This window comes from Pogona vitticeps, chromosome 8, assembly GCF_051106095.1.
Source record: "Pogona vitticeps strain Pit_001003342236 chromosome 8, PviZW2.1, whole genome shotgun sequence".
NCBI classification, from domain to species: Eukaryota; Metazoa; Chordata; class Lepidosauria; order Squamata; family Agamidae; genus Pogona; species Pogona vitticeps.
Window position 1 is genome coordinate 21222326 of NC_135790.1, and position 24172 is coordinate 21246497.

Below are 24172 nucleotides of genomic sequence, written 5' to 3' on the forward strand. Positions count from 1 at the left end.
TTTTGCAGCCAGAGAAGTCTGTAACTCAAAAAGTCTGTAAGTCGAGCCATCTGTAAGTCGAGAGCCCACTGTACTGGTTTTGGCCTTTACAGTTCTTCCCAGAAATCTGATTCGCTCCATCCTTTGGCCAACTTTTCATCCCTCTGTTTTGTGAAACAGCAGTGAAAAAAAAGCACGGGCTACTTTCTCTGCTGAGGTCAGCACACAAAGCTTTTATGATGGTGTAAGAGACAGCAGGAAGAGGTCATGGGAGGGTTGCGATTCCAGTGAAATCTTTTTCACGGCCATATATCATCACCAATTATTACAAAGATCTATTGTGCAGCATGCCCATTATTATGTAATGATTTGAAGTTAGTTGATGGCATTTGTCATTCAACACATCTAGAAACACAAGAAATTGATTCCGTTCAGATCCTTGATCCATTCAGTTCAATATTGGTGACAGTGACTAGCAACAGCTCTCTGTGGTTTCAGGAAGATTTCTACCTAGTTCATCTCCTATCTGGAGATGCAAAGGGCATAAAGCAGCAATCTTTTGCATTCAAAGCATGGATTCTGCCACTGAGCCAATGATGAGACTCGGTGGGGGAACAATGCTTCCAAAGATTATTTAGTGATAGTTCTGCATCAGAAATATATACACTGTAAGAGGGCTGGCAACAGGTTCCTGGATGTCAGAACTGTTTGGACTAGACCCAAAATTGATTCCACAGGAACACTGGAATTGCATTTATATAAGGAATACCATCACCATCATAATCTTAGAACTGCAGGGCTAGAAGGGACCCTCGTTTTCGTTCGTTTAGTTGTTTAGTCGTGTCCGACTCTTCGTGACCCCATGGAAAAGAGCATGCCAGGACCTCCTGTCTTCCGCTGCCTCACGGAGTTGGGTCAGATTCATGTTGGTTGCTTCGGTGACACTGTCCAACCATCTCATCCTCTGTCGTCCCCTTCTCCTCTTGTCTTCACACTTTCCCAACATTAAGGTCTTTTCCAGGGAGTCCTCTCTTCTCATGAGATGGCCAAAGTATTGGACCTCAGCTTCAGGATCTGTCCTTCCAGTGAGCACTCAGGGTTGATTTCCTTTAGAACTGATAGGTTTGTTCTCCTTGCAGTCCAGGGGACTCTCAAGAGCCTCCTCCAGCACCACAGTTCAAAGGCATCAATTCTTTGAACTCCCAACCTCTGGCTTCACAGCCAGATGCCTAAACTATTGAGCTATTCAGCAGTTCTGGAAGCTGGAGAGATCTCTGCCACATGATTTTGGGCATTGTGGCAAAATAACCATGCATTGTATTTCTTAGCAGAAAGCATGACTTGTGTTGTAGTATATAAGTCTCTAGTACTATACCTTCTGGGGGAGCTACCCTTCTAACATTGCACTTTGTAGGGTTAAAAACTGGGTTAGATCATTGGCCTATTTAACCAAGTCCTGCCAACTCTGAATGGCAGTGCCTTTACTTGTTTCCAGGCAGAATTCCTTCCTAGCTCTATCAGGAGATTGCTGCTGTTCTACAATAGTCACCCACCCAAGTACTCACCAGGCCCAACCCTGCTTAGCTTCCAAAATCAGACAAACCAGTGGTTTCTGACAAGTAGATTTCCGATGCCTTGTTTTTCTTTTCTTTTCTTCCTAGGTGAGGTGGGGATTTGCAATGTAGGTTATACAAATACAGGGTTTATTTGGGCTTTTCTGCTATGCTAGATTTTGAATGGTGCCCTTTATTTTTCTTGCTGTTGTTGTGCCTTAATTTCTACAGGGCCTGCAGAGAAATCAGTCAAAATCCAGTTGGGAAAAACAGAAACACAGTGTAAAGGTATTCTTCACGCCGTGGTTTTCCCCTTTTGGCTTGCCATGCGTTGGATGACTGAGCGCATGACTAGGAATGCAACTATTTCTCAGACCTATGAAGCAGAGGAATATGATAGCTATTCAGGAACACAGGTAAGCTTGCTAATGCAACACGTCTGCTTACACTGGATCCTGGCCATCAATTTATAAAGTGTTTAATAATCTTACATGCAGGGCCTACACCCAGTTGCTAATCCAAACTGGAATCAACCCATTGAATCAATGGAATTTGCATACGTTTTGAGTTACCACTTGGCAACAGATACAATGGGTAACTGGGACTAGCCTTTGCTTTGAGGCTCGAGATCATAACAACCACCTTAAAAAAAATCTTCAAACTGCAGAGCTGAAAGGGGTCCTATGGATCATCATGTCCAACCCCTGTCAAATAGGTACATAGGGGAATTGAACTCCCAACTGCAGCCAGAGGCCTAAGGCACTGAGCTATCTAGCAGTTCTTCAGTTCTGAGTGATGTGTATGGATCTGTTCTATTTGATTATCTTCACAACAGTCTTGCGAGGTCACTGGGAGGTACTTAAGTACCAAGTGACCCTTGCCACCCCACAGTCATATATGGACATGGGACTGGATCTAGGTTTAGCTGTGTGCAACTGGAGTGGAAGAAGCCAACATCCCTATTGATTCTTCTGTAGACTTTGTCCCCCACTGAAAACTCTGCACGGTGCTGGAATTATAATCTTTGCATGCTGTCAAGTTGATTCAGGGTTATGGCATCCTTTTCCAGGGGTTTCTAGGTAGAGGATATTCAGACATTGCGTGCCATTCCCTTCTTCTGGGGGGGCAGCACTGGAACTGTGCAGCTTGCCCAAGGCTACACAGGCTGGCTCTTCCTTTAGGAGGCACAGTGAAGGTGTCTCTGGCTCTGCCTAAACTACTCTACTGAGCTATCCAGTCAGCTCCGCAGTGCTGGAGGATGTTACTAAAAGATGTGAAAGCACCTTCCAGGGGCACAGCCCTTCCACGAGCAGTGGGGGCAATCTCAAATTCAATCCATGGACTTGCTTGATGAGTCCATTGGGTGGTTTCCATCTGGTTTCCCCATTAAATGAGCCCCCAAAAGGGATGGGCATTTTATTTGTAAAATATCTCCATTCGTTTTTTGGCAGTTTGGTACATCTATGAACGTTACGGTCACCGACTCTTTTGTCTGTGGATAAGGCTCCTTAAAAGAGTCGCAAACTCTTTGCTATGGTGGGATAACATGTCTATTTGATTATCTTCACAACAGTCTTGCGAGGTCAGCGAGAGGCGCTTTGCCTCTATGAAAAAGCTTTCATTCTGGCTTTTCCTTTAAACCCAACAGTGCACCAAAATGTCCTCAACTGTATCTACAGTCCCTCCACCCCCACATTGTCATGTGTGGACACAACCTGGCATGAAAACCAACGGGAAGTTTCAATTTTGCCCAGGAAGGAGAGCGATTAAAAGCTGATGGGTTTCATTCCAAGCAACCAGTAAGAGCTTGTGCTCCGAAGCGCACAGGGAGAGAGAGCTTTCCAACTCGGAAACGATAAGGTGAACACGAATTAAGAGAAGGGATGCATAATGCAAACTTAGGCCCTTCTTGGCTGGCTTCACGTGCATTCCTCCGCCCCTCCCTCCCCTCTTATTATCATTATCGTTGTTTTTTAAAACAAGGACATCCGTTTGGCTAAGACTTCTGCCTTGTCCACACTTTCCTGGGGACTCTGGAGAACTCCGAAGCTTTCTGGCCCACAAACAAAACAAGAGTCCTACCGAGGGGGTGGGGGTGGGGTAGGGAGAAGAATAACAAAAAAACAGCCGAGTCAGAGAAACACAGGAACTTTAATTAGAGCCCGAGAGTCCGCAAAGCTGCCCTGCAGTGGAACTCGGGGGCAACGTGTCTGCAGAAAGAAGCAGGAAAAAGGGAACAGCAAAAACGCAGCCCGGCTGCAAACCATCTCAAGGTTCTCCACCCTCCATTCCCCCCCCCCGGGGGACTTTTTTCCCTTTCTTTCCGCCTTTTCTTTTTAATAAAGCCGTTTGCAAAAAAAAAAAACAGTCAACTCCTCCGGGGCGGCTTCGCAAACAAACCGGGCTGGCTCTTTAAAACAGCCGAGCCGGCTGCAAGTGGCTACAAGGCAGGTCCAATAAGCGTCTTCAGCACCTCCCCTCCGACGTTAAAAAAAAAAAGAAAGAGAGCGAGCGAGCGAGCGCAAAAGGAACTGGTTACAACAAACCCTTGGCTCTCTCTCTCTGTGTGTTTTTCTGTGTTTTTTTTTAATTGGCACATGACAGCGATGTATATAAAGCCCTGACAAGTCCGATGCCTTTTTGGAAACGGCAGGTACGCCCGAGGAAGGGGGAGATCCGCGCCTGAAGGATGCTCCTCTAAGCGAGCGCGGTCGCCCCGGGCGCAGCGGCCAGGTGGAGAAGGCGCGCCGGTTTGGAGAAGGGGGCACTTTTTGGCGCGCGGCTTTCTCTCCCTTTCTCCCGCTTGGTGGTGGATGCGCGAGTGACAGCGCGGCCGCGCAGCCCTTCCTCCCCCCCCTCTTCCTCCTCTGCCTCCCGAGCCATGCCTCGGTGCCTGCGGGGCTCCTTCGTCCTCTGCCTGGGGGTGGCCCTCCTGCTGCCTTCCCGGCGCGCCGCCTTGGAGACGGAGATCGTCACCCCCATCCGCTTGGATCCGGACCTCGACGGGCGGCCCTACGTGCAGCCGGGCTCCGGCTCGCCGCCTCCGCGAGGGGCGATCTTCCAGATCAGCGCCTTCCGCGAGGATTTCTACTTGCACTTGACCCCGGACGCGCGCTTCTTGGCGCCCGCCTTCGCCACGCAGTACCTGGGCGCGGAGGCGAAGCGGGTGGCCGGGCGCGACTTGCGCCACTGCTTCTACTCCGGGGACGTCAACGCGGACCGGGACTCCTTCGCCGCCCTCAGCCTCTGCGGGGGGCTGACGGGGGCTTTCGGCTACCGCGGGGCCGAGTACCTCATCAGCCCCTTCAAGAACGACAGCGGGAACCGGGCGCTGTGGAGCAACCAAGGCGAGCACCTGTTGCAGCGCCGGAGCGCGGCCGCGCCCGACGCCGGCACGGCCGCCGAGGCCCCCACCTCGCGGTGCGGGGTGGCCTCCGGCCTCAACCCGGCCGTCCTGCAAGCCTTGGAGAAGTACAAGGTGGCCCAGGCCGAGGGTGGCGGCGGCGGCGGCGGTGCTGGCGGCGGGGGGAAGCCGTCGGCGAACCAGACGGCCCGGCTCTTGGCCAAGAAAGCCGGCGGCGGTGGGCGCGCCAAGCGCTTCGTCTCCATCCCCAGGTACGTGGAGACGCTGGTGGTGGCCGACGAGTCCATGGCCAAGTTCCACGGCGACGACCTTCAGCATTACCTGCTCACCTTGATGGCCACGGCGGCCCGGCTTTACCGGCACCCCAGCATCCAGAACCCCATCAACCTGGCGGTGGTGAAGTTCCTGGTCATCGGGCAGGATGACAAAGGGCCCAAAGTGACCGGCAACGCCGCCCTCACGCTGCGGAATTTCTGCGTCTGGCAGAAAAAGTGGAACAAGGGCAACGACAAGCACCCCGAATATTGGGACACGGCCATTCTCTTTACCAAGCAGGTGGGTGGCTGGAAGTGTGTGTGTGTGTGTGTGGGGGGGGAAGGACCTGGGTAGGGAGGACGGGGACGCCCGGGGAGGGGGGGACGGGGCAAGGAGACCCCGGCGCACCGGGCTGGCCCCACGCCGGACCCGCCGAGCTGCGCCGCTGCTGCTTCGCGCCCTTGCGTCTGCCCGCTGCTCCTGCCCTGGCAGGGCCAGCGGAACGCCTGGCGACTTTGCTGCCCTCGGATGGAACCCGCCCTCCAGATCCTCAAGAGCGCTCCCCTCCGCTTTGCTGCCCTTGGCGCAGCGAATCCACGAAGAGCGGGCCGTGAAGGGAACCGGTGGAGCTGGTGATGGCGAACCTGTTGGGACTTCCCCGCGAGTTCAGCTCTTTCGGCTAATTGGCAAGCAGGAGGCGCTGTAATAATGCGATTTTAAAAAAAGAGTTTAGGGCAGTGTGTTTTTTTGGGGGGGGGGAAACAGGAATGACTGGAGCCTTGGAGGTTACCCTGGTGCTCTCTCCTGGTTTTAGATGTCACCCCCTTCAGGTTGGAATCTTTACTAGAGATCTACTCAGGAGTTAACATTGCACTTAATCCAGGGAGGTCTGTTCTTGGGAAACATTCAGAAATGCACCTGCCTTAAAGGACAGGGCTTAGCAAAATTCTTTTATGGGAGGGCACTTTCCCCATGCAACATGCAGTTGGCTGTCCCCCCCCTCCCAAAAAAGGAACTTCCCTCAGTTTTGCACAAGGATGCAATCTGACCATCAACCATCTCTTGTTTGTGTTTGGTGAGAGACCTACAAGAAGCTTGCAGAGTTGTGTGCAGACTGTTTCTGATCTGTACAGCACAGCGAGCAATAGACGTGACTCTCCTCCCCATCCTTGGGATCAGATGTGCTTTTACGACACTAGCCAGCGCTCCATGGCCAGCGGTGTCCATGCTGGCTGTGGACATCTGGAAGCTATAGTCTGAAAAAAGCAATGTTCCCCATTGCCTCGGTTTTCTTGGCATGGGCTGGCAAGCCACAGGCTTGGGGACCTTGTTGTTGGTGCAAAGCATGGGTTGGGAGGCTGTGTGCCTTTGGTCCCTCCCACCTCTTGCTCCGTGGCTGTTGCAAAAGGGGAACTCGTGGGCTGTGTGCTTGGCATACGTGGAATTCCTTTTCCGCAGCCACCCAGCGGGCGAAGGAAAGAGAGCGAGGGAAAGAGAGAAACACCCGTTGGCATCCGTGTTTTGGTCAAGGGAGGCCAGGAAAGTGGGTCAAGAGGAAAGGCATTCTTCAAGAAGAGGCATTTTCGGCACGGCTGTAAATTGCCAGTGGGCACCTCCTTGACTCTAGCAGAGCGGCGATGCCTTTCTCAGCACATTCTGTGTCTTCTCCTGCTGACTGCGAGGTCCTCCCGGGTGGTTACACAAGGCGGTTGGGGATCTAGAGCAGCCGCTGCCACCTTCTGACCTGTATCTTGAAATGTTTGTGAGATACCTCCTTAGACATAACTGAAAATGCCCCCCTCCCTCCCCTTGTAGTGGGAGAAGCCACCGAAGGGGGAAGGAAGACATAGTAGAGGTTCAAAAAAAGTGTGAAAGCTACGCAGAAGTGGGGATGAGAGGGACACATTTTGCCTATCTATTTTATTTATTTACTTGTTAGGATTGCCCCGTAAAATGGCAAGGAAGCAGGAAAGAGGGAACAAAATGGTTGGGTCCCCCCAGTACACTGAGGGCTCATCTGCGACACACATGACAAAGAAGGCAACCCAATAGATAGCTGAATTTGAACTCACAACCCACTGTGGGATGGCATTCTCCATTGTACCTTAGGGTTGTGGGTGTGTTTAGGTCAAGAGCAGGCTATATGTCACGTGCCCTGTCCTCTAATAACTCACTACTGGTTTCCACCCCTTCCACACACACCCCAAAAAGCTAAATCACACTTGCCTAATGATAGGACAGGTCTTGTACACAGTGCTCCATGATCTCATGGAATTTGCTTTTGCAAGACATGATAGTGACTCTTCAGAGCTGTGGACCATTGCAGACTTATCAGCTGTAGGGCAGCCAAATGAAATGGGAGAGAGAATGCCTCCATGTTTTACAAGAAGACGACTAGGTAGACCTTCCAATTTGATCTGATAAGGCTCTGTCTGTCTGTCTGATTGATAGCTATTTGTATTTCTCTTTGTAGCCGACAAGGCTCTTGAAACACCACATATTATCTCGCACCTTGCAGTAAAAATAATGGAAAAACAATGACACAAAATAACCCCAGATTTGCAATCTGAAAAGACAGGGGACGAAACTATCCCATTGCAGTAGGCTTGGGGAAGAGCATAAACGGAGATGTGGGTGGGGAGGGAAGAGGAAAACAGGAAAACTTAGGCATAAGTAATTAAAATTATCAGGTTAGTATTAGTCTGGTGGGGTGGCTTCTGAAAGGCGGCTGCGGAAAGGCATAGCCTGATGGGGTTATAAGTTCTCCCAACACTGCTTCCCTCCTCTTCCTCATCTTGGCTGGCTTTTGCTCTTATTTGTCTGGTGGAGCCTAGGCACTGGATTTTTTCCCCCTGAACAGCTGGATGTTAAAACAATCTGGATAGCTTAGTGGTCTAGGTCTTGGGCTATGGAGCCAGAGGTTGGGAGTTTGATTCCCCACTGGGCTTTCTTGAGAGGGGGTGGACTTGATGACCCATAGGGTCCCTTCCAGCCCTGTAGTTCTAAGATGAGGATGAGGATGTTGGATCTCTTTTCTAAAGCTATTGTGGAGTGCCTTGCAAACTTGCAAACAGTTAGGATACTCCAGTCCTGATGTTCTTCAATCTCTTTGGAAATTGCAACATCCTGGGGTTGCTGCCTGTGTCAAGTGGGGTTCATTCCCCTTGAGACCTCCTCATTGTAAACATTTTATTTCTGGCTGCTCTAAACAAATTTAAGTTTCTCTGGCTGCCCCTGACTTTTTGCCCTCCAAGAAACATTCCAGGCCTTTATTCCTAATTGGAAATGCTCGCAAGTCCCTGCTGTTTCTTTATGTTTTTGTTCTGTTTTGTTTTGTTTGATGCTGGTGGAATCCATCCTAGTCCAGGGAAGGAAAGGGCAACGGCCTTCCGTCATGCTGTTTATGGCTCCGGAAAAAATAAATAATAAAAAAGAGACATCCATCAGGACGTCCGGCTGGTAAATTCCTGGTGGGAGCTCTTATCAAGAGACAAGAGACCCAAATTGGACCTCTTTCCATTTCCTCTCCTCTGCAGTCTCTTCCTTAGCTTCTGTGCGGATGCTGGCAACTGGATTGGTCCCATGCGATGGCTTCTTGCCCAATCAGAACAGGACTGTTTGCTTGGCGCGTAGTCCCTCTGCAGCCATCATCACCTAAGAGTTGAGATAGTTTTGCCTCCTCTACACCTGGACAGGCTGCAGACAGGGGACTGATGTGGAAGTTTCTGCTTTGACTCCCTTGTCATGCTTTGGCTCCTTGTGCTATTCTGATTCACAACACTGACCCTGAGTAGGCTTCCGGGAAATGGCACTTTCTTTTGGGGGTTCCTCCTCTGACATTGCCAGAGCCAAGTCATACTGTTGAATAGTGTCTGCATCAAGTTTCCATGTTCAGAGCTGTTCATTTTTATTATTTTTCAGGATTTTATGGCTTCTTTCTTTGTGCCTATTAGCTTAGCTGCCATCATTGAGAAATTTAAGGATGCCTTTCTTTCCTTGGGAAAGACAAGAGGGATGGGATTAAAATGCAACCAGTCATCAGACTCATGCCTTCATGTGTGATGGAGGGATCCAAACACTTCATGCAAACATCTGCATGCGGCAAATAAACCAGAATCCCTTCTAACTGGTTTCTTCATATCTTAAGTACCAAGTGACCATTGCCACCCCACAGTCATGTATGGACATGGGACTGGATCTAGGTTTAGCTGTGTGCAACTGGGATGGAAGTAGCCAACATCCCTATTGCTTCTTCCATAGTCTTTGTACCCCACTGAAAACTCTGCACGATGCTGGAATTATAATCATTGCATGATGTCAAGTTGATTCTGGGTTTATTCATCCTTTTCCAGGGGTTTGTTTCTAGTTAGAGGATATTCAGACATTGCGTGCCATTCCCTTCTTCTGGGGGCAGCACTGGAACTGTGCAGCTTGCCCAAGGCTACACAGGCTGGCTCTTCCCTTAGGAGGCACAGTGAAGAAGTCTCTGGCTCTGCCTAAACTACTGAGCTATCCAGTCAGCTGCACAGTGCTGGAGGATGTTACTTGTTGTTGTTTAGTCATTTAGTCGTGTCTGACTCTTCGTGACCCCATGGACCAGAGCATGCCAGGCCCTCCTGTCCTCCACTGCCTCCCGGAGTTGGGTCAAATGCATGTTGGTAGCTTCGGTGACACTGTCCAACCATCTCATCCTCTGTTGTCCCCTTCTCTTCTTGCCTTCACACTTTCTCAACATCAGGGTCTTTTCCAGGGAGTCTTCTCTTCTCATGAGATGGCCAAAGTATTGGAGCCTCAGCTACAGAATCTGTCCTTCCAGTGAGCCCTCAGGGTTGATTTCCATCAAAATGGATAGGTTTGTTCTCCTTGCAGTCCAGGGGACTCTCAAGAGCCTCCTCCAGCACCACAATTCAAAAGCATCAATTCTTTGGCGGTCAGCCTTCTTTATGGTCCAGCTCTCACTTCCATACAAGCACCTTCCAGGGGCACAGACCTTCCACAAGCAGTGGGGGCAATCTTGAATTCAATCCATGGGCTTGCTGGATGAGTGCAGGCCATAAAAAGCGTAGTGCCATTTGGTGATTTCCATCTGGTTTCCCCATTAAATGAGCCCCCAAAAAAGGCATTTTAGAAGCATTTGTAAAATATCTCCATTGTTTTCGGCAGCTTGGTGCATCTATGAATGTTACGGTCACCGACTCTTTTGTCTGTGGACAAGGCTCCTCAAAAGAGTCGCAGACTCTTTGCTATGGTGGGAGAACATGTTATTCCATTTCGAAGATGTACCCCTTCCTTTTCCAGGTCCCCTTTTGCTAAGCAATCCCACGATACTAGACTGGAGCAAGGCAGTCTTGCTGATCTGTTGAATGGTACTACAGAACCTCACATGGTATACATTAGAACAGGATGTGGCTCAGTGGATGAGACCCCTTGTCAAACTTAAAATGAGACCTGGAACTTTTCCATCATGTTTGGAAACAAACCGAATGTTTTCCCCAACTGGCGTGTCTCGGCAGCAAAGCAGCAGATACAAATGGATGACAAATGTGATATTACTTACGGATCAAGAAATTCTTTACAGCCCATGGAGAGAGAGAGAGAGAGAGAGAGAGAGAGAGAGAGAGAGAACCATTTCTGATTATTAGCTCTCACACACAGTGCTTGTCTCGTGGTTGTTGAGGGATTGATAAAAGGAAAGAAATATTGTATTTGTGATAGGTAAAGCAAGATATCTTACATTTTCCTTTCTTTGATTCTGTGCAATTCTATCCTGGAGCAAATGAGTAACTTCCCACCCACCCCCAGCCCCATTTTTCCCAGGATGGGTTTTTCCAGAAAGAGTTCCAAAATGTAACACTTTTGAATACACAGGAAATTGATCTCAGCAAGTTTGTAAGGATGTAGACAAAACAATGACTGTAGACTTGAATGTAGCGCTGGCCTTCTGTTGAACTTGGGCAATTTCACAAGCCGAGGAAGACTTGGGTACAGGGATCTGTCACTTCAGATTACAGGAAGGGTTTTGCATGTTCCCGGGTTCTTCCAGACTTGAAACAAAACGAATCAGAAAAGGCACAAAAATAAAACAAGTCCTCCCAATTTAACAGGTTGAGGTGAATGCTAAGTTAGCATCCTTTGCTTCTGATACATGAGGCGGGGAGAATTTGATTGCATGCCTTAGTGCTGAAGGTAAAAGGTAAAGGTTCCCCTTGACAATTTTTGTCCAGTCGTGTTTGACTCTAGGGCATGATGCTCATCCCCGTTTCCAACCCATAGAGCCAGCGTTTGTCCGAAGACAATCTTCCATGGTCACATGGCCAGTGCGACTTAGACACGGAACGCTGTTACCTTCCCACCGAGGTGGTCCCTATTGATCTACTTGCATTTGCATGCTTTCGAACCGCTAGGTTGGCAGGAGCTGGGACAAACGACGGGCGCTCACTCCGTTGCATGGATTCGATCTTACGACTGCTGGTCTTCTGACCCTGCAGCACAGGCTTCTGCAGTTTAGCCCACAGCGCCACCACGTCCCTTCAGCGCCACCATGTCCCTTACGCTAGTGCTGAAGAGTAAGGACTAAATGACATGTTACAGATAACACCGTAGTGTTGCAGAGATGCCATTCCAGTAGACCGTCTGGAAGCCCAAGTTTGCCTCCAGAAGATCTGTCCCGAAGCAAAGCAATTTCTTAACAAAAGTATGAAAAAACTCTTGCTGTGATAGATGTTTTCACCATTTAAGGAACACTTTCTCCTGATTTTGTGCTCTTTGTAATGCACAACATCACCTTGAAAATGCCAGGTTTAACGGGAGGCAGCATGTACGAACTAGGTCTCTGGTGGGTCTTGACCATGGACTGAAGTCATGATAATTGCATCACTTCCATATCAATGTTTTTCCTTTAGTTAATCAAGGGGGAGCGGGAGGTGCCAGTTTCCCTTCCAATGATAATATTCAGGTAGGAGAAAATTTAATCCCACACGCAGGATTTGATGCAGCTGTTAGGAGCGGTCGAAAAGGATCAGTCACTGTTGGCCACCATGGACCTTTATGTCTTTTCACTTGAATGGGAAGCCTGGACTCTGGGCAGCTTGTGAGGAAGAAAACGAAGGAGAAAAAAGCCCCCCCCAAAAAGTCCCCCACCCCCCCCTTGCTTCCTCGTGCTGTTTCCACTGAAAGGAAGTTTTCCATTGATGGTTCATTCCTTAAGATCAGGGCTGAGCTGACTCTAAGACTACAAACACGAGGAAAGAAAGCACCGTGAACTCATGAACGTGATGGGCTCCCATCATTCCAGATAGAAACCTTTGGAGTTATAGTCAGATGGATTTGGTCTCCAGCTTGTAAAGCTTTGTCCCGGCTTTCAAATAATACTCAGCTTGCATTTTTTATGCATTACTCCACCGTTCATTCCTCAAACCCTGATGAGAGGGCACGGGATCAACAAAGACATCTGCCTTTCTTGAACTCATCCATCTGTGGTCTCTGGATACCACGGAATTTAGCCGACTGCCAAAAGGCTGTTACGCAAACCCCGAGCATTTCTTTCCTTAAGAAGAAGGGCGGGGGAGGAGAGGAAGGGCTCATTGATAGGCAGTTTGGAGTTGCAATCAGCCAGCCAGGGATGGAGTGGAGCTGTTCAGTGTTGGGAAGGTCTTGGGAAGCCTGGCTCCCCACACAGGAAAGGATGATGGGCTAGAGATGTGGAGTATCTCTGAGGTTTTCCTGCTCTGCGGTGGCTTTCCTTGAGCCCCCCCATGGAAGCGTGAATGAGAATGGCTGGGTAGGATTGGAAAAGCATGACTGTGCCATACAGGGTTAGTGTCCAGTATCCCCAGTTGGAATCCAGGAGAGCTGATGCCGGTCAATGTCGAAAGTACTGGGCTTGAAGGATCTTCCATGATGGGAGGTGGCTTCCCCTAAAGGGGAAGGTGATATCTCAATGATAGAGCACATGCTTGAATTCAGAGGCTCCGAAATTCAGTCTTTATCTTACGCTGGGCTACGGAAGACTTATGCTTGAAACCCTGGGAAATATCTACCAGTCGTTGTACAGAGCTTTGATGGAATAGTGGCTCTAAGAGAGCTTCTGATGCTTTATCTCTGGGAAGAGCCATACCTGAGTGATAGGACACTAAGGGTAAAGAAAGACCTAGGTTAGAGTCCCAGTGTCTTCACGTCCAGCTGGGAAATCTTCCCTTCATCTGAAACTTTGGAGATCCTCTGGTATTGAGATCTTCAGGTATTGAGTCACTCTTATGACTGAGTGGCTCATTCTGGCACTGGAATTCTGAAAATAGAAGTAAAAATAAACATATATTTTAAAAAGTAGATTTGTTGATCTCTGAACACACCTTCCCATGTTCCTAACAGTCTCTGGTTTTAGCATGATGCTATTGTAGTGTAACAACTCTGGAAGTCTTCTGTGAACTCAATGGATGGTTTTATGGCAGTCCCTGTGTAATAGGGCCATAAAATACACTTTAATACACAAATGCCATATAGAGTTATTGCTAAGGTTGGAGCAAAACATTGCCGGAACAGAATCCTAATATGTCCAAGTGCTGTAAGAGTGCTAAGCATAATATGTTCAATAGGTGGTTGCCTGTTGGGCATGAGATTTTTGGATTTCTCTATTCATAAAGATATCTAACAGACACTTAAAGGTGACACCGATGGGAGAAAGATCCAAGTTGGGAGGCTTGGTTGCCCAGCTAGGCCTAACTCCACCTAAGTACTTCCAGTTCAGAAAGGAAGCTCCTAGCTAGCAGTGCGGCAGCTTCCTTTCTGAACAGGAAGTGGAGTGAACTAGGCTTAGGTCTTTCTCCCAGGTGAGCCACATTCAGCAAACCATAGTAGTGGTGTAGCATTGGTTGCCAGCACCTGGGGCAAGGCAAGTGTTGCACCCCCTCAAGGTTGCCTTGGGGAACATCAGGGGAGGAGGCTCGACACTGACTTTGTTTATGCTGGAGGAGGGAGGCCAGGCTGCTCCTGGCTGCCCTTTGCCTTTGGGGCCACTCCAAGGAGGAAGGTCCACTCGGCCATTGCCAAACCCCAGTGCCGCCTGCCCAGAGAGGGGCAAAAGACCAAGCAAGGCAGCTGCAGCTGGAAGAGGGGCAGGGAGGCTCTCCCACTTTCTTACCCATGGTGCACTCTGCCTTGCCCAATAGCTCTGTGGCAGGTCTGAAATGTTGTGCCCCTAAGAGGTTTGCATCCAGGGCAACCACCCTGATGCTATGCCACTGGTAAAGGTTCCGCTTGACATATAGTCCAGTCGTGTCCAACTCTAGGGCGTGGTGCTCTTCCCCGTTCCCATGCCATAGAGCCAGCGTTTGTCCGAAGACAGTTTCCGAGGTCACGTGGCCAGCGCGACTAGACACGGAATGCCATTACTGAAGTGGTACCTATTTATCGACTCGCATTTTTGCATGCTTTCGAACAGCTAGGTTGGCAGGCGCTGGGACAAGGGACGGGAGCTCACTCCGTCGCGTGGATTTGATTTTTCGAAGGCTGGTCTTCTGACCTCGCAGTGCCACCACGTCCCTTTATGCGGAATAGCCACCACTGCTCTATAGGGGTCTGTATATCAGATGGAAAACCCAGAAAACATGAACGCCAGCCTCTGCCCCAATGGAAGCTTCTGACAAGGTGCTGTTGGTAGACCTTCCACTTCTGAAGCTGCTGCCCTACATGTGTGCTCTGTGTCTCCATAACCCCTGACTTCTGACAGTCCTGGGCTTAAGGAAGTTGTCAACAACAACAACAAAAAATCTGGAGGGCACCTAGTTGTGTGCCTCAAACTGTGTGCCAAGTGAACACTGTGCTTTTCAGGGGTGGGTGGCACCAGTTGTCTCTTAACTCCCATTTGAACCCGAGCACACAGGGGCAGTGTTAAGGGAGGGCCCATTAAACGCTGCTTGTTAATCCCAGCCCATAATCTGCAGGCGAGGCTCAGCAGAGAAAGTGTGTCAGTGTGTCAGTGCAGGTGTTGGGCGAGGGGCCAAGGGCTTTTTTTTCCTCCTCCTCGGCTTGCGAGGAAGCAGGAATTAAAAAAGAAAGAAAAGAAAGTGAGGAATGAGTAAGGCAAATGAAATGGCCAAACTCTGCAAAGCTATGTTCTTCATTTTCCTCCTTCAGGTTGACTGAGGTTCTGGGTTTTTTTCTCCTCTTTTTTTAGGGGGGGTGTCATCTTTTTGGAACTAACAAGAGTGTCGGCAACACCCACAAAGCTTTGCTTGTCCATATCAGTTAGGAGAAGGATCCCTTTGCCCAGCAAGTTTTTGGGACTGCCAAAGAGCTACCACGGTGCCCATGATGAACCCTTTTGCTTGAACGCCAGGCCACAGATGGGAAACTGGTGTCTTACAAGTTGCTGGGGGGGGGGCTCCAGATCCTACCACCAGCCCTGTATGGCATAGCCAGAGGTGAGGGATGGTGGAAGAAGAGTTTTGAAACATTACTTATTTTGGACTACAAGTTCCAAAATCCCCTGTTGATATAGTTCCCCCCTCCCCCCAAGGCTAACACTGACTGCAGGGCTACCTGTCGCTGACCTCCTGATAGGTCAATTACTGAGACCTGCATTTCTTACTGAGAAAGATGTACGGGGAGGAAAAGGTGCACCAAATGTCATTTTCAGAGAGCAGGCCCATAGATTTTGCAAGGAAAAGATAAATGTGTGGAGCATTAAGTGCTACCTTGCTGGATTGGCTGCCAAGGCCACCGCCTTCTCTGGCCCTAGCTAGTCCCTGAGCATTTTGTGGTCATGAAGTATTCTGGCCTTTGAAGTGGATGCTCATGCACTGCGCAAGTATGTGCCCCTGTGGCTCTTTTCCCACCTGGAGGCAAAATCCGGAGCTGGAGTCCCAAAGGCAGTTGGTGTCAGTCTGCCAACTCCTGTGACGTTGCTGGAACCAGTTGTATTGGTGCTTGCCTTTCCATTGGACCATTTCAGCAACGTGGAGAGGGGGGATCGGCTGCTTGGGTAACAGCCCATCCTCCTTATTACTTTACCCAGGCTTCATGCTCTGGAGAGGACACTCCTCGATTCAGAGCATGTTACCATAGTCTCTCGAGACTGAAGGATGCCTATGGATGCACTCTGTGCACATTTCCTCCAGTGTATCTTTTTCTACTTCACCTTTGTCTTTGAGGGTGTCAAGTATCTGAGATAGTTAATGGGTTATCATGCATGCACCCATCCTAGCAATATGCTGGGAAGTCCTGGAATGGAACAAAGATGAGACTTCATTCTGTATCTTTCTGTGCTTTCCCTTTTTTCTTCCATTGGTAGGGGTTGTAACTCAGCACCCCACCCCACTGCTTTGCATGCAGGTGGTCTGAGATTCAAACCTGGCATCTCCAGGCAGGGCTGGGAGAAACCTCCTTAAACCCTGGAGAGCCACTCTGAGTTAGCTTTACAGTTGAAATAGAGATGATATGAGGTCTCCTGCCTCGGGCAGGGGGTTGGACGAGAAGACTTGCAAGGTCCTTTCCAACCCTACGACGATTCTATGATGTGATTGTATGGGCTAATGGGCTGAATCAATAGAATACAGGTTCCTATATTCCCCCTTCTGTTCTCATCTCCATTGCACACAGCTGAGCATGGCACATCTCTCCCTGGAACTCATCCATATTCATTCCCCTCATATCACTCTGGGCCAGTCCCAAAGCAGATCAGTCAGTTTTTTTGATTACTGTGTGCATCCTGTTATTTCTCACTACTGGATGTGTTGAACATGGTTCCGTGTGCATATGTAAAAAAGCATTGGCTGATATATCCTGACTGGGGACCTTTGCAAACCTTTCACACTTATTTCACTTCAGTGGGATGCTAGCCTAAAAATCAGCTCCTTCCTGTCTCCCACCCACCAGATTTCCCATTCAAGTAGTTATAATATTGACTTCCTCTTAAGGACCAGTGGTCCAAGCAGGAGAGATTGTTTTTGGCTCATAGCTTAGTTTCCTTTCCTCTTCCTATAGATATAGTTTAGAGAAAATTGTGCTCGATTATCTGCTTTGTTGACTAGCATCTGCCACACGTGTGTGTGTGTGTGTGTGAGAGAGAGAGAGATTGCAATTTTTAAAAGTAACTCTTCACTTTCTTGTTGTTAAAAATGAATTGAACTAGTTATGTTTTAGTCTCTCTTTTTTTAAAAAAACAAGTACCATAAGATTGCAAACTTCTGGCCTGTGCCTATAACTGTAAATGTAGAGAAATACTTACAGTTACACTATAAAGAGAATGACATTATTCTCATTGCATCACAGCTGCAGTGTACCTTATTTATTTTGTATGTATTCTGAAAAGGGGAGAGAGTGAATTAATTGCAAGCCATTTGTTATTTGCAGCCATCAAACTCTGGGGGGTTTGTTACTTCCAAACTTTGGAAAAATGCAGGGTAAGAGTAACTGAAAGTGAGTCAGCGCTGCTCCCAGCTCCTTTCGGTCATTATTACTGAATAATGTGGTCAACTACCCCAACCCCTGCAGTGCAGCTTATTTCCATAATATTTACGACCAACTTGGGCAGCTGCCAATGGTTCATACCCTGAGCATCTTCATCCTGGATCCCTTCAGCTGTCTGTGAGATTGCCCAGAGATGATAGAGATGAAATATGATGCTTAGGTCTTCTCCAAGAGGTGAAGAACTGCCCATGTGTGCAAATTCCAGCCAGCCATTTATCTTCCGCTCTCTTTCCTCCTCCCCGACTCTTTGGTGTGGGTGCACTTCAAAGCAGATGCCCCATCCCCTACCCAAGGAAAGGAGGCTGTTTCCTACCACTGGGAAGGAATTAACACACACAATGGATAGAGTGGGAGTAGATGAGTCAGGAAGCAAATCCAGTCTTGGAGCTCCGTGGCAATCAGGGAGGGATGAGCACCACACAGCTCTTTAGATGTTGTGGGACTGCAAGTCCAATCAGCCTTGGCCAGAGATTGCAGAACAACTACTACTACTACTACTACTACTACTACTACTACTACTACTACTACTACTACTACTACTACTACTTCTCCTTCTTCTTCTTCTTCTTCTTCTTCTTCTTCTTCTTCTTCTTCTTCTTCTTCTTCTTCTTCTTCTTCTTCTTCTTCTTCTTCTTCAACTCCCAGAAATCCTGGCCAGCACAGCTAGTGGTTAAGCCATTGGGGAGTTTTCGTCCAAGAGCAGCCCTTACCATCAGGAAGAGTGAGGCATTTGCCTCAAGGACCAAATTTTGAAATGGTGCGAAAAGGCACCCAATTGCTCTTCATGTCTCTAATTCTTGCCATATTTCTACCACCAGGGGTGGGGAGAGGTACGTGTGGGACTTTCTGACCTATGTGCTAAAATGACTTAGCTGACTCTTGCCGCTGCGTATCTGATATTGGCATAGAGGGACTGCCATTTTTTGGTTTGCCTCTGGCAGCAAAATGGCTTGGGATTGGGAGCAGAGCTAGAAGCCTCTTGTTGGCTTGTGCCTTGGCATGACACTGATTATCATAGGTTTTTGTTGTTGTTTAGTCATTTAGTTGTGTCCAACTCTTCGTGACCCCATGGACCAGAGCACGCCAGGCCCTCCTGTCTTCCACTGCCTCCCGGAGTTGGGTCAGATTCATGTTGGTAGTTTCGATGACACTGTCCAACCATCTTGTCCTCTGTCGTCCCCTTCTCCTCTTGCCTTCACACTTTCCCAACATCGGGGTCTTTTCCAGGGAGTCTTCTCTTCTCATGTGATGGCCAAAGTATTGGAGCCTCAGCTTCAGGATCTGTCCTTCCAGTGAGCACTCAGAGTTGATTTCCTTAAGAATGGATCGGTTTGTTCTCCTTGCAGTCCAGGGGACTCTCAAGAGTCTCCTCCAGCACCACAATTCAAAAGCATCAATTCTTCAGCCGTCAGCCTTATTTATGGTCCACCTCTCACTTCCATACATCGCTACTGGAAAAACCATAGCTTTGACTATGCGGTCCTTTGTTGGCAAGGTGATGTCATAGGTTTTAGACACCTCTAAGATGAAGCCGTTCTTCAAAGGTGGGCGTAATTACTGTAAGGTATAAAACATGGAACATATAAACTTAGAAGCTTTTGCCCACTTAGAATGACTACTTTCCTTGAACAATTAACAACTTCCTCATCTTACCCTCATTAAGGACAATACAATTTTCATAGTGACACAAGGCAATGGCAGATGTCCTGGCTTCAGGATCACTTTGATGTGGCATATCAATGCTCCAAGAAAGGTAATCCACCCACAGCCTCCATCCTTGCTGTTTCCCTGAGTCAAAAAGACCACTTAAATGTTCCTGCATCTGCTCTGCTTATAGATCAAAACTTGAGTGTGAGGTTGTCGATGGGACCATGAATGCTTTACGAGTTATGGTTAGGCAAGGCTATTTTGCATTTTTCATACCATGAGACCACACTGATCTTATCTATTTTTGGAAGCTAAACAGGGTTGGTTCTGGGCGTGAGTTGGAGAGAAGGCTAACACTGAACATCAGGGGTCACCACGCATGAAGCCCTGGTACACCACTGTTGTCAGTCAGATTTGGTGGCAGTGGATTTGATGGGCTCAGTATAAGGCTGTGCCCTGTCTTTTTAACCATTCCACCAGAACCTCTCCATCAAATGGTACAACCACGAAACATGACAGCCTGTGTTCCCATTAAAAAAAACACATCTTCAATGTCTTGGAGGATCTGTCTTGAAGTTGTTCCTGCTGCTCTCGCAGTAAAAAGGATATGGAAGCAATTTGGAATATGTGAGTAATGACAGTGCCCTAGTGTTCACTTGTGTCCAGGCCTCTGCAGGCAACATCTGCAGGCCATGATGTCAGATCTGGCTCCCAGCGGCGAGAGGGCTTGTCACTTAAGATGAGGATAGGACAGAAACCTCCCACGGTATTTCGGATGTTTGAGCCTGTGGTTTCTGCCTTTTCTGGCCTTGCTGGTCATGGCCTGAAGCTTTTACGGGTATGTGATGAGAGGACAGTAACTGTAAGAACGTAGCTAACCTCAAGAATTCTGACTGGAAAGGTGAAACCGTATGCTCTCAAAGTCTGTTCACTGAGGTTTAGAGCATCACACGCCCAAATCCGTGCAGGCATACTGTTGAGTTTTTATGTATCTGTCAGAAGACTGGAAGGTCTATCAGCTGCACCTTGTCAGAAGCTCCCATTGGGACAGGGGGTGGTTTTCCAACTTTGAAAACAAAACCATCTCGCTTCCGTTTTTCGGCGCTGTGAATGTTCATTCCTCTGCCTAGTTCTTTAAGTGGTTTCCCATCTCCTCTCTCTGCACTGCATCCTTGATCATCCTTTTCCCCTCTCCTCCTCCTTATGCTGGGGAAAAATCTGTTTTTTTTTTTTGCCAGCCTGGCCGAGGGCAGTTGTGTCATCAGAGAGTAGCAATCTCCTTGAATTATTTCACACAAGTAAATCTGGCTGATTAGAGAATAATAGATTTGCCATTCAGGCTGATCCCACGTGGGGGATATCAACCTAAGCAGTTTGAAGTGTAGATATGAAGTGGGAGTGAAAGGGAGAAGAGGCTTCCGCCCACATGCACTAGAGAATTGTGGTTGGCTCTCCTGGGTATATGCTTGGATCAAAGCCAGGTTATGTCTCTCTGTAAGGCAGTTGTAGGTAGTTTTTTTTCTCCAGAACAAATTTTGGTCACATCTGGATCCATAAGGAGAGGACCGAGGAGGACCATGGGGTGGGAAGATGCCCCATGGATTTCCAGAGTTTGATCTTTGGTGCTTCGAGCAGTCAAATGCTGCCAGCTAATTGACTGGCTCTGTGTGCCCTGGTGGCCCGTTGGCTTTCTTGGAAAGGAATAAACAGGAATCCTTCCCTTTCAGGTTGCTGGTTCATTGCCTGAGCAAGGATGCTTTTTGCCAGTTCTTGCTAGTTATCTGGCGTGACCTCTCTGTTGGAGTCCATTGGCAGCAATCCCTGGCTTGATCCCCTTGGCTCCTGGCAGAACCTCTTTTTCCTAGCTGTCACTCGACCTCCATCCGTGGTTCAGCACCAACATGTTTTCAACATGACCTGGCTCTTTTCAGTAGATCTGAGCATGCTGGATTTGTCTCGTGAATGGGTTCAGCTCAATCATGGCACTCACCAAATGGGGAAAAGTTTTCAGGCTATGGGCTTGTTTGCGTTGTGACCTGGATGAAGGGGTGTCAATCTGTGACCATTTGCAGCTGAAAAACTGCAGTGTTTTTCTTCATGCCAGCAAATTGGTAAGAATTTCCTTCTGCTTTTGGTAGATTGTGTGAGAAAGATGTTTTGCACAGAATCTCCATGTGGAATTGTAGAACCGGACAGACTGCACAGATTGCAAGATTGCCCCCAACTAGAATGACTGCTGCTTTGAAGCACAGGATGTGTTGTTCGCATCTTTTAAAATAATCAGCCACTTGGACATCAGGAGCATTTTGCCTGAAGTTTAGAGATCTCGAGTATAAAAGTGTGTACTGTGTCTCCCCTTTGGTTGGAGGTCAGGAATCTTACAGGGCTTTAAAATTCCTCATCAAAGTACCTTCTGAGACATCCTAAATTGATAAGAACCAGGAATTCAGTTTACGTTTGTTGCATTCCTTCCTAGACATTCCTTAAGCTTTTCTACAGGCTGGTTGGGTACAAGAGCTATTCCACTGTTGGGGAAAAAAGGAGGAAGTGAGAAGGGGAAAATGGGTAGAGTAAAAGTGTCAGGAATGTTCTTTGATCAGACCCCCCACTCCCCAAAGAAGGAGTGAGAGCAAGAGCCAATTGCGATATCCATGAACTTTAATGGCATTGTTTAGATCTAAGTAAATTTAGCCCAGTGAAAAGTGGGTTGTTTTGTTTGGAGTCTACGAAGGAGTCTTTTGTCTCTACTCTACCTTGCTCAAATTTCCAAATGTAGGTGATGGATTCATCGTCCCCCTTGTGCTGCATGTTATGCAAAGAGAGCCTTGTTGACTATTCATTTCTTTCTAACTGGAAGGTGGACTCTGCATTGGTCAGTGGAAATTCTTCAGTGCAGAAATAACCATGTAGGAATGAATTTGCTACACAGACGTATATCTCATAACATGGGGTCATAAGAATTGGAGGGGAGCATGTAAATCATCTGGTCCAATCCCTACCTATGCAGAAGAACCAGGCCTGAAGATCCTCAGTTGTCTAGTTTCTGCTTGAAGTCCTCCAGCACAAAACGTAGGCTATCGGGCTGGTTCTTACCAGCAAGAAAGCTCTCTTAAAATTAAGTCAACATTGACTCATCTGGAAATGGCAGGGCTCCTATGGATCATCAAGTCCGACCCCTGTCAAGGAGGGATGGGGTCTCTGTGTGTGGAATCGAACTCCCAGCCTCGCAGCCTAAGCCCCTGAGCCGTCCAGCAGTTTATCTTTGACTACAACGTCCAGAATTCCACAGCCATTTGCCTAAATGAATAACATGGATAGATAAAATGGTAGTTCCTTTGAACGTCAGTATCCGGATCAAAAATCAGCTTAAGTGAAGTTGGTCACCTTAAAAATAGCCTCCCCCCCCCCTTTTTGCCATGACCAAAAACCATAAGAGAGATCTTAAAAATTAACATGTTTTGTTTGGCATAAACTCTTTGTGGACTGTAGCCCCAGTGAAGTGGGCTGCCTTCCATGGAAGCTGATGCTAAATAAAGCTGGTTAATCCTTAAGATGCTACAAGAGTCTTTGCTGGCTTTGTGACAACAGACTAACACAGATTTTTTTTGTATACCTGCCTCTATTCTTCTGTTCCTTGTAGGACTTGTGTGGGGCCACCACCTGTGATACTTTGGGAATGGCAGATGTTGGCACCATGTGTGACCCCAAGCGAAGCTGCTCAGTCATTGAAGATGATGGCCTTCCCTCGGCTTTTACCACTGCTCATGAATTAGGTAAGAAACGGCTTTGACGGAAGAGGGAGAATTGATCCGAGGATGTCAATTGCAACTTCATTTTCTGTCACTTTCAGTTTCATAGCCAGGGCTCTACCCTTTGACAAACTGAGGTGGCCACCATAAGTGGCAGGTCCACAGAAGCATGGCAAGATCCTGTGGGCTCCTTCTCTGCTCCCATTCCCAAGCTAGACTGCTGGCCTCAGATGTGGTGGAACAGTCCCATCACTAACGCTGAAGAACAGATTCTGTTACCAGTCTGGTCATAATTTGTATATGGAGTTGGAGAAAATGCCGTATTGTGTTTTGCCTCAGTCCCAGGACTGGACCTTAGCTGACCATGTTGGCGGGAGTTTCTGGAAGTAGTAGACACAACTAAGTAGCACTTTGAGCTCTGGAAGGACCAAAATGTCTTGGGGCTGTCTGGTATTATTAAACCTATGATCTATCTATCAAAGTAGTTTCTAGCCTGATTAACAGGACCTTCTTAAGGTTCAGTTATGTTGCTGGAGATCTTTTAAACTGTGCATGTCAGGGACCGAAATTGTGATAAGGCTGGTCCAGGAAATTTTGGTGCTTGAGACAGACGAAACAATTCCATATTATTCCTTTCCCGTTCTGTATACAAAAGTCAAATGGACTAAATCTGCCCTCAGCACTGATGATGGGGGAGGTAAAGGTTCCCTTTGACATTTAGTCTAGTTGTGTCTGACTCCAGGGCGTGGTGCTCATCCCTGTCTCCAAGCCGTAGAGCCAGCGTTTGTCCATAGACCATTTCCGTGGTCATGTGGCCAGTGCGACTAGACACGGAATGCCATTACCTTCCCACCCTGGTGGTACCTATTTATCTACTCATATTTTTACATGCTTTTGAACTGCTAGGTTGAGAGGAGCTGGGTCAAGTGACGGGAGCTCACTTCGTCGCATGGATTCGATCTTATGACTGCTGGTCTTCTGACCTTGCAGCACCAGAGGCTTCTGTGGCTTAACCCGCAGCAGCCCCACATCCTGATGATGGGAGAGCATCCACCAATACAGTACCTTGAGGTGGCAGGCTGGCTCAGAGAAGTGCATGCAGTGGATGCTACTGACTCTGATTTTGTAGCAGTGCAGAATCCATTCTGGATATTAAT

General features: G+C 48.1%; 1 protein-coding gene across 1 annotated transcript in view; it reads left to right on the plus strand.

Moving 5' to 3' along the window:
- Nucleotides 1–251: 251 nt before the first annotated feature.
- Nucleotides 252–24172, plus strand: part of ADAMTS15 (ADAM metallopeptidase with thrombospondin type 1 motif 15) — a 43856-nt gene continuing 19935 nt past the window's right edge. The window contains exons 1-2 of the mRNA XM_072979064.2: nucleotides 252–5451; nucleotides 22907–23039. Coding sequence (XP_072835165.2) covers nucleotides 4414–5451; nucleotides 22907–23039 — 1171 coding nt within the window. The 5' untranslated portion in view covers nucleotides 252–4413. The remainder of the gene's footprint in view (nucleotides 5452–22906; nucleotides 23040–24172) is intronic.